General features: G+C 31.3%; 2 protein-coding genes across 2 annotated transcripts; one reads left to right on the top strand and one right to left on the bottom strand.

Moving 5' to 3' along the window:
• The first annotated feature begins 3086 nt into the window (after positions 1 to 3086).
• Positions 3087 to 3512, top strand: LOC118050367 (14 kDa proline-rich protein DC2.15). The gene has a single exon (XM_035060699.2). The coding sequence runs from the start codon at positions 3087 to 3089 to the stop codon at positions 3510 to 3512; it is 426 nt and encodes a 141-aa protein (XP_034916590.1).
• A 2469-nt stretch (positions 3513 to 5981) lies between these two features.
• On the bottom strand, positions 5982 to 9120 carry LOC118050366 (large ribosomal subunit protein uL18-like). Its single transcript, XM_035060698.1, has 9 exons — positions 9035 to 9120; positions 8753 to 8822; positions 8542 to 8633; positions 8012 to 8138; positions 7836 to 7915; positions 7596 to 7712; positions 6798 to 6932; positions 6487 to 6656; positions 5982 to 6294 (listed from the first exon to the last, which is right to left on the bottom strand). Exons 1-9 carry the CDS (start codon positions 9035 to 9037, stop codon positions 6195 to 6197), a joined length of 894 nt encoding a protein of 297 aa, XP_034916589.1. The 5' UTR covers positions 9038 to 9120; the 3' UTR covers positions 5982 to 6194.
• Positions 9121 to 13971: the final 4851 nt, after the last annotated feature.

Below are 13971 nucleotides of genomic sequence, written 5' to 3'. Positions count from 1 at the left end.
TGAAACCCAGCAATCGTATACTTAAATGATCAAATTTGTTCCTAAGCTGAAAACGTGGAAAAAAAAAAATCCGTCGGTAAAAAAAGGCAAATCAAATGATAAAGAAACACAATACAACATGATCGTTATCTCAAACAAATTAAAAAAAAAAAAATAGTTATATCTAACCAATTCAACCTTAAAGTGATGGCTTTTAAAAAAAAGGTAATCTTATTTATTTTTGTATTTTAAAAGTGTTTTTAAAAAAGATTAAATTTTTTTTATTTTCTTTTTATTTTAATTTAATATTTTTTTGGTGTTTTCGAATCATTTTAATGTATTGATATTAAAAATAATTTTTTTAAAATTAAAAAATATTTTTTAAATAACTAAATCAAACTTTTAAATTATTTATCAAAACTTTTAAATTATTTATCAAAAACTCTTGAATGATAAAGAAATGAAAATCTGGTTGCGCACTACTCTTGGGAGTGCAATCTTTGACAAATTTTTTTTTTTATATATATTATTATTATTAAAAGTTGTGTAGTTAATTTATTTCATTTTATTTTTAAGGGTTGCGTTATTTCTTCTTACCAGTCAAATAACTCTGTTAATTTATTTATTTTTAGATCTCCGTCTCCCTCTGTTATAAGGCTCCGTTTGATAGTATGATAAGAACTGCTCAATTTTTTTTAAAACCTCATTTACCAAAAATTAAAGGTATCCTATGTTTTAAATTCATTTAATTAATACCTTGTTTTGTCCAATGTTTTTCAATGACACCCAGTTTATAACCTGTTTTTTTTTTTTTTTTTTAGAAAAATAGTTATTCACTAAAATTGACAGTATTTACAAATCCTAATGTGAAAAAAACACTTGCACGTAAATAAAATATCTTGTCCCACATGAATTCTTGATTATTGTTTTTATTTACTTTTGATTCAAGGACTGATATCAACAAATATTTTAAAACATATTTTTCTTAATATTAATAAATTATCTCGAATCTTATTATTTTCATTTTATTTTAATAATATAAGACTATTTTTAAAAAATCAATCTTTAAATTAAAATAATTTTCTGACATTACATGCTGGCAGCCAATGCACCTAACAAAGAAGGCACAAGTTGTATCACGAGAGTAAACAGAAGAAATCTCTCTATTTTCTTGAGTTTTTGTGCTTTTCTTACAAGTTGAAAATAAACTAAAACATGAAAGCCATTGAGAAAAGTGACACCTGTTTCTCAGTTTATCCATACATACGAGGTGAGAAACTGGGAATTAGCACAGAGGGTAACCATCGCCTTGATTTATAATATTATTCAAGCCATAACCAGAGAACTGCTTGCTGTTCTTATTGTCTTGAGAAATTGATCACAAATAATCAAACCACTATGAAGTTTTAGGAGAAAATCATGTATCAGACAGTGGCAGTCGCGTGTAATTTGTCCAGTTCATCGTAGAACATTGGGTTTATGGCTATGGGGGAGAAAAGATCCTCCAGAACACCAGTTCTGCTAGATTAACAAGAAACATCTTCAAGGGAATTTTAATAAAGATTTCATGCATGGCATCTCTAATCCCACAAGAACCATTGGAGGTGTTCCTTGATTCTGTTTGGATTGGGGGTCTTGGGGTTTTTGGAACTAAACCAGACACTTTTAAGTTCTTAGAAACTAAACATTTAAGCAGAACCACGTCTCCATCGAGACCGCCATGCTAAGCTCCCATTCACATGAAGAATCATTTCTGATTATGGATTCTGTAAACAGGAGAATAAGGTGACTCCATCTTTACCAGGTATAACGCGCAAGTCTTTAGCTTCAACTGTCACAAAATCTGGATTGGCTACTGCCATAGGAATTTGTTTAGCAGCACAGCGCTCATATACTCTCTCAAGCTCCTCAAGAGCATAGGACGAGGAGCACCAGGGGAGGAATGGAAATATATATATAAATAAATAAAAAATAAAAAGAGTATTGATTATGAGTTTGACTCTGACCATCTGAGGTCTTTCGAGTCTTACATAATCAAAGATTATCAACTGTAAGTCTCCTGATTAGCCCCAAAGGCTCGTTCATGGCCCTTGACACGGCCACTTAGCACAACCGGAGCAAATGAAGTGGTCAATAGGTTATCTACTGATCAAAGATGGTTCAGGTTGAACATAAATCCATTCCAAAATTATGTTCAGAACCAAGGTAAAGAAAAATTACCATCAAATAATACACAAAAAGCATAAAGATCCACATGGGAATCTCTTTGGCTTGTTAGAGACTTCCCTCTTGATCTGACGAGCAGCACATGCCAAGTGCACTGCGGATTTGTAATGTTATGAGTTCATTCATTGCTGTCTTTTTTTGTCTTGAAACAGCAATCAAACACTTCTTTGATCTCCGATCACGGAGCACGAAACTGGACGTGAGAATACATACCACTTGACCATGAAATCAAGAAAGGAAAACTAGCTGTAATTGATTTTTTAGATTAGATTTATTGGGTAGGGAAGCCAGATATTTTCCTGCTGGTTTTATGCAAATGTGAATTATTTGCAGGGGAAGTGAGTTAATCAAAACCCAGCCTTGGCTAAGTACAAACTTGAAGCTTACTGCTATGTTTCTGATTTTTACAGCACAAGAGAACGAAGATCCTTAATTATCAATGAATGAACAAAACAAAAAACAAACAATAAAAAACTAAAACTGTGCATGTAAGACATTCAACTTGCGTTCTCAGATCCAAATATTCATATGCAAAATCGATGAAATATGATACAGAATGATTTCCTTTGAATACCCCCACATGGAAACTCGTACTTCGAAAATTATTAGAGAAAGAAATTTTATTGCATGTGTAAGACAACTAATCAATACTGAAAAGATAGAGCAAAGATCCTTATCTTCCACCCTGCAAAGCTAGGTCATGCAAAATTATTGGTTCCAATTATCCCTTCTGCATGATTCATGCTAAGGATTTTTAAAAGCCAGGTTGTGTTTGATCTCCTCCTATAAATTGCTCCCCCCACTTCTCTATTTCCCACCACCACCATTCAAATTCTCTAGCTCTTGAGCCATCAGTATAGCTTGCATTTTAGAGCTCAGACATGGCTTCAAGAGCACTAGCCTCCACCGCCCTTTTCCTCTCCCTCAGCATTCTGCTCTTCACTTTGGTGAGTTCTAGTGATTGCCAAGGAAACCCTGAAGGCCCTAAACATCAGCCATCACCATCAACAACACCAAAGGTCAAACCACCAAAATCAAAGAGCACTTGCCCTAGAGATACCTTAAAGTTGCAAGCATGTGCGAATGTACTGAACTTGGCGAAAGTTGTAATCGGTGAAAAAGAGAAGGCCACTTGCTGCAGCCTCATTGATGGCCTTGTTGATCTGGAAGCTGCTGTTTGCCTTTGCACTAGAGTCAGAGCTGATCTCTTGGGCCTCATCAAATTGGACATTCCTGTTGCTGTGGAGATCTTGCTCAATGAATGCAATAGGAAGGTTGCTGAAAAATTCAAGTGTCCATCCTCCTAAATTTCCTTCAGTTTAATTAGTCCCTTTTGTTATTTTTCTTTTCACGTCGTCTCTACCTCGTGCTTTTTGTGGACCTTAGCTAGTATGTTTACTGGCCATGCCATAGACATTGCTACATCAATAATTTGTTGCTGTTATTTTCGTGTTGATGGGAAGAGGAAAGACTCTTTGCCTTTCCCCCTCTAATCATCTGTTTCTGTTATGCTAAGAAATTTGCCTCTTTCGTTTTTCTTCTCGTCTTTCAATTTTCTTATAGAGCTATTTACTACATACAATATACTACATGGTGACCTTTCAACTCAAACATGCTAAATAATATTATTTAGAGTTCACATTTTCCTCTCGACTCGGAAAATTTTGTAGAGGAATGTTAAACAATTACAAAAGTGGGCAATTTTATATTGCTATTCAGATGGTTCGTTTACTGCCTTTCCTTTCTCTCTTAATCTGGCCACCTCTTCTTTCATAGCTTCTTTCCTCTTCTTGCTAGCTAGTACTTTTGCTTGCAAACCGCTTATACTAGGGTCCTTTTTCTCCCCTGGTGGTGGAGGCGGTGGCCTTTTGGCTGCTGCATTTGCATTCCAGCCACCGATGTTCAAGCCCGTCAGAGCACCAGCCAAGCCCAATGCTATTGTCCTGCATCATGAAGGCAGGAACCCCCATCACATTTGGCTAAACATATTAGCAAACTCATGTCTGGAGTATTCAATTACAGGTGCATGTAATTTGGAAGTCATTACACCAGATTCATCATAGCTCGTTGTATACAGAAAACATAGATTCATCAACATTATACTATGACCTAAATCAAAAGAAAGATACCCACCTGCGATGGACAAGTTTGTTATCTGAAAATGGCTTGGAATCTCCATGGCAAGCCCTCACTCTTTGAAACCCTGGGGATGGAACAGGAGATGTCTTCTTAGATTTGGAGTAGGTCTTGCCGTGGTAGCTGGTGTTATGTAAAGTGAATGAGCCATGATTCTATCTCAGGGGATTGTCTGAATAGAAAACAGAAAAAGTGGACAGACAAATTTATCAGGTCAATCGTGACATGGCATGAAACCATAGGTGGATAGTATTTTGAGCTCTAGTTGTATTGGGAAATGGATATCCATTGGATGATACTAGATAAGCTTCATTGTTGTGCTTTATGTGGACCCATTTTGTTGCTGTTTTTATAGCTTTGATATCATGCTGTATTGCTCTGGCTTGTGGCCATCCGCTAATAAAAACAACAAAATAAGGGGGGCTTAAAATTGGCACCACAGTATAATTCTTCAGTTGGGGATCAATTTCTAAGAGCTAATTGACATAGTTACGATATTTAGAGTCCGTGCATTGTTGCTTCTATATTTGAAGCAATTATAGAAAACATTATATTTAGTTATATCAAAACACAATTTAATTTTGGTGGTACATATAAATTTATGTTTTGCACGCAAATTTGGTGTGAATTTGGTGAAGCAGCTCTTGTCTACTTTTTGAAATTCAGTATTTACATGCAGAGTGTAATTCACTTGTACTGTTTATGTGAATAATTTTTTTTTAGTGTGTTTATTTTTTGTATGTATTTAAAAAAAAAAAAACTAATTTAGAATGAATTAAATTTACTTACATTGTCATGTAACCAAATTATTTTTTTCCAAAAAAAATAGTGTAAAATGAATTAAATTTATTCGCACTGTAATATCAAAACAATTTTATTTCTGATATTATTTAATTTAATTTTATTGTACGCTTAAAAAATTATAAAACTGTAATTCTTGTCGAATGAATTTTGATACGGAATTGTAAATGGTTTAATGGAATAAAAAAAATAATTTATATAAAGTATTATTTATTTCATGAAATAATAACAATAGTTAAATCTACAATATTTTAATTAAAAATCATCAATATTAATATCTATATTTATATTTTAAACTTTAATTTCAAAAACATTCTTAATCAAATACATTAAATTATTTTTTATTCAATTTCAATTTCAATTTCAACTATATTTTTTATCAAATATTTATTTTTTCAAATCAATCTTAATTAAAAATAATAAAACAAATCTTAATTAAAAAACACCTTTCAAACACTTGAGGACTCACCCTCTATTCCTCGGTAGATTTCGCCGATGCACTAAATTAACATTAGTCTCAGAAAAGAGTTGCTCCGCCTAACACTTGTTGTTCAACTATTTTAAAAGATTTAGGCATTTGATTATCATTGAGCACCAGTCTTTCACATTAGCCAGCTGAAATGGTGAATTTTCTATTGTACTTTCTGGTATTCAGCCAAAAAAGAACCTCCTGTTCAGTTCAGCCATAAATATTCGTGCACCTCAGATTTTGGTCGGATCTAAAAACAATTAAGTAGGGGATCTCTATCTAATCATTCCAGCTAATCACCAGCATATGATCTGGAATTGAATTTCTACTACAATCAACGCAATCAGAGCATTTAGCCAAAGCAAATGTATTAAAATGCAATGTCAAAATTGAAATGCATTCCATATCAAGCTAAAAATTTCAAGATCTTGTAAACTGAGAAGGTTGTTGTACTTCAGGCGACACAAAAGGCTGCAATAAACAGAATTAACTTTAAAGACATAACTAAGTTTCAAGTAACAACTCAAAGTAGTAGACTGCCACAGAAAATCGACATCGGAGCTTAATTGATGGGTGAATGTTTTCACTCGTCATCTTCATCATCAGCAGCTGAGTTGAAGGTATTCAATCGCTCAACCAACTTCTCTTTCCTTTCCTCGTAGGTTAGCTTCTTCAAGTTGTACCTGAATACACCAACAAAATCAATGCTAATGAAAATGTGTAAACGTGTAGCTCCATGCAAAAATGGCATGAGAAGCTGAACGAGTGAAATACACAAAGCAAAATCAGGCTGATGATTGCAGTAAATACACTGGTTGAAGATATAAACACAAATCAAAATAAGCATTGTAGAATTCAACAAAATAGCAACAAACCTCTTGTGCTCCTTGGGTGGCTGCTTCTCTGATTTCTTGGTTGTTGGATCTGCACGAATAGCAGCATGAACCTTCTTGTACAATGCCTCCATACAATCAGCATCAATTTCTCTCTTGATGTACTCACTAAAGTGAGTCTGGTATTTCTCAGGTTCATCCTCCATCAAAGTCTGGGGTGAAGAAACGCAAACTAAACAATCAAGAACCATAATACAAAATATACAAGCACAATTTCTGATTGACGCAATTTTATGATGTTGAAACAACATGTTAAGGAAAAGTTTGTGTTAATTTCAACTAGCCAGTATTACCCTCATGTATGCTGCAACATGTCCACCATAAATATATTTCCGGTGAACTTCAGCATCGAGCTGCTTATTGTCCTTTCCAAAGCCAGCAAACCTCTTTTCACTGTGAGGAATATCCAAACCACCATCAAGAGCTCCCTATAACAGCAAACAGCACAAATTAGTTAAATGAAAAACATCAAAGGCACGATTCCACGACCACGAATAAATGATGTTGTGCACTCACATGTATAACAATGAAATTCAAAGAGACTAAATGAATATCCTGAACTACAAATACAAAAAGCACAGCCAAGCGCATAAAATATTTACTTCATGGAAAGGAATACAAAGGTCAATCCATCAAAATGGATGGTATACTGAAAATGTCAACTGCAACTTCTAATCAAATAAAACCAATGAGAGCAATATTTCAAGTATAAATGCATTTACACATCTTCCACATAATTGACAAAATTGACTGCATGAAATCTTTAAATAAATATTATACTATAGTGATAAAATATTTTATCACAGAACACTCTCAGAACACAAATTATGAAAAAGGGGGGTTTGGATAGAATATCTTAATATACCTTGAGAGCACCAAAGACACGATTTCCAGTTGTAGTTCTTACTAACCCAACATCAAGTAGGGCACGAAATATTTCAAGTATAAATGCATTTACACATCTTCCACATAATTGACAAAATTGACTGCATGAAATCTTTAAATAAATATTATACTATAGTGATAAAATATTTTATCACAGAACACAAATTATGAAAAAAGGGGGGTTTGGATAGAATATCTTAATATACCTTGAGAGCACCAAAGACACGATTTCCAGTTGTAGTTCTTACTAACCCAACATCAAGTAGGGCACGAAATGGCCTCCTGGTGTCAGCTGGTTCAACTGAGAAATCCTCGCCAGTGGCCTAATACCCAAGATCTTAGTCAAAAACTTCTTGGAACACTCATTTTTTTAAGTAAATAGTATGATAAAAAAGAATAAAGTCAGTTTCATCAATGAAGAAGGATCCTTTATCCTGAGAGTATACCTCAACATTGCCCTCATATTCCTCATCCATCTCAAGCATTTTCAACACGCGGCGAGCCAAGAGAAGTCCGGTACAGTAAGCTAATCGGTTTCCAAATAAGCAAAAGGTTAGAGCCATGTGTGTATCAAGGAAGCTCACATATTGAGGAAGCTCATAGTTCTCAGCTAAATAATTACCTGCTGCATAGTTTGTAAGACCAACTTCAAGCCCATATCGAGGAAGTTCATGAGCATAAGCAGAAGCAAGAACAGTATCTCCAGTAATGCTAGCTGATGTTATTTGTGCAACAATGTCCTTGTTGCTCTAAATACAAGATGTTAAGGAGCCAAACCTATAAAACACAATCTAAGACATGAAGTTCTTTTCCACATTCCATGTTGAGCAGGAGCAGACACCTACACCTATAAAGTAAACAGACTTTCATGCAAGTACATTCACATGCCACTATATTAAGACCTAATGGTGCAATTCAGAGACAAAAGGACTCATTTCATGTCAACACCATGCACAATTCATACCCATATTTAAAAGAAAATGCAGATTGGCCCCCTTAAGATACCCAGTATTCTACTTCAACAGTTACCAAATACAGTAAATAAAGAACCCAAGAAAAGGTGGCTAACCAGCAAAAAAAACACAGTAATAATATATATATATATATATATATATATATATCACAACACGTTAAAAAACATACAAAGGATACAAATCGGACAACAAATCGATACTTGGGCGTATTGTACTTGTTCTTGTCCTGATTAATCAGTCGAATCCTAGCCCTGTAGTCAGTCTTCCCCTCTACAACAAACAATTCCCATTCACTTTCAATAAAGCAAGAAAAAACAACAAAAAACATTAAAGCAGACGAACTTTATCAACACACTATATCTAATAAACAAAAAAGTGACAATCTTTACCTCTTCTTCTCTTAAACTTGACTTGAAACCTCTTGGAGTAAGCCTTAGATTTCTGAGCCTTCGCATAGGCCTATTCAAACAACAACAGAAACAAACAAATTAGCACAAACCAATTTCTACAAATCCAAAAAAATAACATAATCACTACTTAATTCCTAGTTTAAGCGGGGGGGGGGGGGAAGAAATTTCGATAAAAATCGTAGCTTTTTAATTATAATATAATGGAATCCAGGAAACAGTTTGACGCGTTATGTAGTTGAAAGCTATGGTTTTGAGAGTTACCATTGTTGGAGCTTGATCTGTTGGGGGAGAGGGGGGGAGGAGGAGACGGCTAATAGGGTTTGAAAGAGAGTGGAACTTATAAAGGAGCTTGAGGGTTTCGTTGATTTTAAGTCATTTTCGGTAGCCCGTTCATGAATACAAAAGCCCAAATCTGTTTTTGATGGGTATCAATAAAAATCATTGGAAATGAGATTATAGATGGGTTTCTTTGCGTCGAAATCTTTTAAGCAAATAGAATTTATTTATATAATGCAACCGAAATTTAAATGACTGCTATGTGTGTGATTCTTAGATATTAGATTATTTTTCATGTTACGATGCAAAGTTAGATATTTCTTTTAAATTAAAAACTTTTGATTTGGTTCGACTTGACAGATTTAAAAAAGCTCAGACTAGTTACATGCCCCGCGCGATGTTGCGGATCAATTATTTTTGGCATTTTAAAAATAGTCTAAGAGTAAGAGTCTCAGTTTTGGTTACATCGCCTGATCCAAGAGTAATGCATAATAATACATTAAACTTGATCCAATAGCATTGAATGTGGGTCTAGCTAGCAAGGTGTTCGTCATAAATTAAATAGATTAGTAAGAACATTAGTTAAAACAAAACCCTTAAGGTTAACCCGTTATTGAAAAAAAAACAATTGACAGAACCAGAATTAACTGGGCTAATTCGTCAAATCAGGTTAACATGTCAAACCCGGAATCTGTGTAATGAAAGTTTGATAACTAAATAGAAAAAATTTAACATTAACAATTTAAATTAAATGAAAAAAATAATTAAAAACAAAAAAAAGCATTGGCCTTTCACTATGAATTGCAATGTGCAGTCCACAGTCAAAGGCATAAAAAAAAAAAAAAAAAAAAAACTAAAGGTATCAGCCAAAAACTACTTAGAAAAAAATTTAATATTAATAAACTAAATTAATTAAATAAAATAATTAAAAAGAAAAAAGAAAAAAAAAAAAACTTCTAAAAAGAAAAAAAAAACTAAATATAAAGAAATCTAACATTAACAAACTAAACTAAATGAAAAAAAAATAATTAAAAAAAAAAAAGCAAAAAAAATTTCAGGTTAACTTGTCAAAACCAAGTTAACCCAGGATCCGTGTCATGAATGTCCGGTAACTAAATAAAAAAAAAAGTGAACATTAACAAACTAAACTAAATAAAAATTAATTAATTAAAAAGAAAAAAAAATCTGGGTTACCTCGTCAAACCATGCTAACCCATTAAACCCAGGATCTGTGTCATGAAAGTCTGATAACTAAATAAAAAAAATTTAACATTAACAAACTAAATTAAACAAAAACATCTATAAAAATAATAATAATAATAAAAATTGACGGGTCAACCCGGAATTAACTGGGTTCACCCGTGAAACCAGGTTAACCGGTGAAACTCGGGATATGTGTCATGAAAGTCTAATAACTAAATAGAAATAAATTTAACATTAACAAACTAAACTAAATGAAAAAAATTAATTAAAAAGAATAAAAAGCAAAAAAAATATATTCTATTTTAACTTGTCAAACCAAGCTAACCCGTTAAATCTAGTAAACGTGTTATAAAAATCCGACAACTAAATAAACTAAATTAAACAAAAAAATTTTGTTAAAAAAAAAAAAAACAAAGGAAGAAGCAAAAAAAAATCCCAAAAAACATAAAAAAAAAAACTAAAAAAACTAAGACAACTTTAAAAAAAAAAGCCTAAGAAATTAGTGTTTTACTGTGAAAATAAAAAAATGAATTAAAAAAAAACCAGAAAAAAAAACTTTTTGAGTTAACCCGTTAAACCTGGAATGCGTGTTATAAAAGTTTGAGATAGAAAAAAATTTAATATTAACAAAAAAAATTTAAAAAAAAACAAATAAAAAAATGAAGAAAAAGAAAAGCAAAAAGTAAAAAAAAAATTGAATTAATTGGGTTAACCCTCAAACCAAGTTAACCCGTCAAACCTGGGATTCGCATCATAAAAGTTTGATAATTGCATAGAAAAAAAATTGACAGGTTAACCCATAATTAATTAAACAAAAAAATTAAAAAAAAATCATAAAAAAAAAATTCTGGGTTAACCCGTTAAACCTGGAATACGTGTTATAAAAGTTTGAGATACAAAAAAATTTAACATTAAAAAAAAATTAAAAATATCCATTAAAAAAAGAAAGAAAAAATGAAGAAAAAAAACTTAAAAAAAAAGGCAAAAAAAAAAAAAACAGCAGGGATCAGTTTTTTACTGTGGACTGCACAATGCAGTCCACAGTAGAACACTGATCTCTTTTAGCTATATATAATGTTCGATAAAAATATAATTTGAATAAAAAAATCAAGATGATATCTTTTTTAAAATATTAAAATGATAACATATTAGATTGATTCAAATCAACTCATGTTAACTTGCTAAATTCATTACCTTACCCCTACCTTGATAATCCAATAGAAAAAATAAATAAATTAAATTCTCAATAAACTCAATGTTTAAGAATGGAATTGAAAACAAAATCCAACTACAGACAATAGTTGAGTTAACTCGGGTTAACCTTTAAAATCTAGATTATAAAACCGGGATAATTCGTATAAAGTAAATTAAAAAAAAATTATGAAACTTAATTCTTAATCAACCTATTATTAAATAATAATATTTAAAAAAAAAAAAAAAAAACAATTGAATCATGAGACTGGGATAACCTCATAGCATGCAAACTGAAATAAATTATGAAATCTAATTTTCAATTAACTCAATATTGAATAATGAAATTGAAAAAATAAATCAAACTAAAAAAAAAAAAAAACAAGTCAAATGGCCTAACCCACGACCTAGATCACAAAACCATGATAATTCCATAAAAAACAAATCAAAAATAAAATTATAAAGCTCAATTCTCAATCAACCCAACGTTAAAGAATTAAATTGAAAATATAAAATAATTACATGGGTCAACCCGAGTTAACCTGTCAAACCTGGGTCAGGATCAAGATAACTTCATGAAAAGCAAATTAAAATATTTATAACCTCAAATTATCAATCAATTTAATGTTGAAGGATGAGATTGAAAAAACATTTAGAAAAAAAGCCTAAAAAATAACCCTAATTAACCTGGCTAACCAAAAAAACTTGTAACTCGGGTCATAAGATGTGATAACTCTATATAAAGCAAATCAAAATAAATTATGAAGTTAAGTACCTAGTAAACCCAATGTCGGAGGATGAAATTAAAAAAAAAAAAAACTAGATTCAAAATTAAAAAAAAAATATCAATAAATTTGAGGACAAGGTGAAAAAAGATTGGGTACTTCATTGTTCATTGCTACAGTGAAATGTCAACGCCTTTCAATACAAGTTAATAAAAAATAATCCAAGCATTGCCAACATATTTTATAGTAATAATATTGTTATAAGATTAAGGCAACAAAACACCTAAAATTGGGTGAATTAGGTGTTCTATTAATAAAGAAAAATATTGCAATCAATTCAATTAAACACAATTAAGCAACAATATAATTTAATGTTATTTTAAGATCACAATAATCATATAAAAAACAATTCAAATAAATTATTGATTTAAAATTCCAATCAATACAATATAAAAAAATAAAATTAAAAAGAAAACAAATTGATGACTAAAGTAAAAGAAGGATAAAAAAAAAAAACATTCTGTAATCCACAATGTTACAATGTTATGTTATATATGAGGGGAGTAATGTTTTCTCCACACGCTTTATTTATTTTTTAATTTCGTAATAATGTGTTTCTAAAGTTTAGTTGTCGGAAATCAATATTTAACTAATACTAGTTTGTTTTGAAACAAAAACAAGTGTATTAAAGAAAATTGTTTTGTTTTTTAATGCATCTTAATTTTAACCAAAAGCATGGTTGTAGGATAACATTTTTTTTTAATTAAAATGGCAACTTTCTCCATTATTTAAAAAAAAAAAATTACACGTACCAAAAACATTAGTGTTTCACGTAACTCTATTTTAAAATATCTTATATATTATTGATTTTATTGAAATTATGTATCTATATATTAACAAAACAACAATGCCAAATACTTCTTCATGAACATGAATATAAATTTTTTTTATATTTAAGTTTTTTTTATTCAACCATAATATAACACAGGACAATTATCCTGTTAGCATCCTATGTAGCTCTTTTAATTTAAGAATTACTAACATAAAAAAATGAAGACATGTCATATAAGTATAGTTTTAAAACCCGGACCGGGTTGAAAAAAAAAACGAGAAAAAAAAACTCGGTGTGACCCAGTTGCCTTGGCAAGACCCAATCAAAACTTGGTTGTAACACGTTGATTTTTGTGTTTTTTTACTAAAACAACGTCGTTTTGAATTTTTTTTTAAAATAACCCAGACAACCCGGTGACCTGGTCAAAACCCGGAACCCAGGCCTTGGACCGGATTGGATCTAAAAACTATGCATATAAGGCTGTAAATCATGTAATATAAATGAAATATATGTATTAAAATATATTTAATATGATAAAATCCTAATTACTCATTTTATATCTCAAAAAGCATAGCAATAAAATTTAACCAAACATTATTTAGCTATATTAAACATTATTTAACCAAACATTGCTCTTACCCCATAGCACAACACAATAATTAGTAAACAAACATTGTTTTTACCCCATAGCACAACGCAATAGCCATAACACAACTTATGTTTGTTTGTATGATGCACCGCACAAAAAAGCATGAAATTGTTGTTTTTGGAGTAGAGCGCTGCGTGGTCCGCACAAATAATCACAAAAATTTATTAATTAAGCTAAACTAAAATGATACGAGGAATTTACAGTGAGAGAGAATCAGGAAAGAAACATGAAGCCTAAAACTTGAAATCTAAGGAAGATGGAGATAAAATGGGAAAATTCGAATCTTAAAGCAAAGAATTGCTGTACTCTTGCAAAATTTATC

This window comes from Populus alba, chromosome 13 (genome assembly GCF_005239225.2).
Source record: "Populus alba chromosome 13, ASM523922v2, whole genome shotgun sequence".
NCBI lineage: Eukaryota > Viridiplantae > Streptophyta > Magnoliopsida > Malpighiales > Salicaceae > Populus > Populus alba.
This window is presented reverse-complemented; position numbering and strand designations above follow the sequence as displayed.

Excerpts from the sequence above, each read along its gene's own strand:
- LOC118050367 (XM_035060699.2), top strand. The coding sequence starts at position 3,087 with ATGGCTTCAAGAGCACTAGCCTCCACCGCCCTTTTCCTCTCCCTCAGC.
- LOC118050366 (XM_035060698.1), bottom strand. Across the intron at positions 7,916-8,011 it reads TCTTACAAACTATGCAGCAG|CTTACTGTACCGGACTTCTC; the intron begins GTAATTATTTAG and ends GAAACCGATTAG. Across the intron at positions 7,713-7,835 it reads AATATGAGGGCAATGTTGAG|GCCACTGGCGAGGATTTCTC; the intron begins GTATACTCTCAG and ends CTTGGGTATTAG.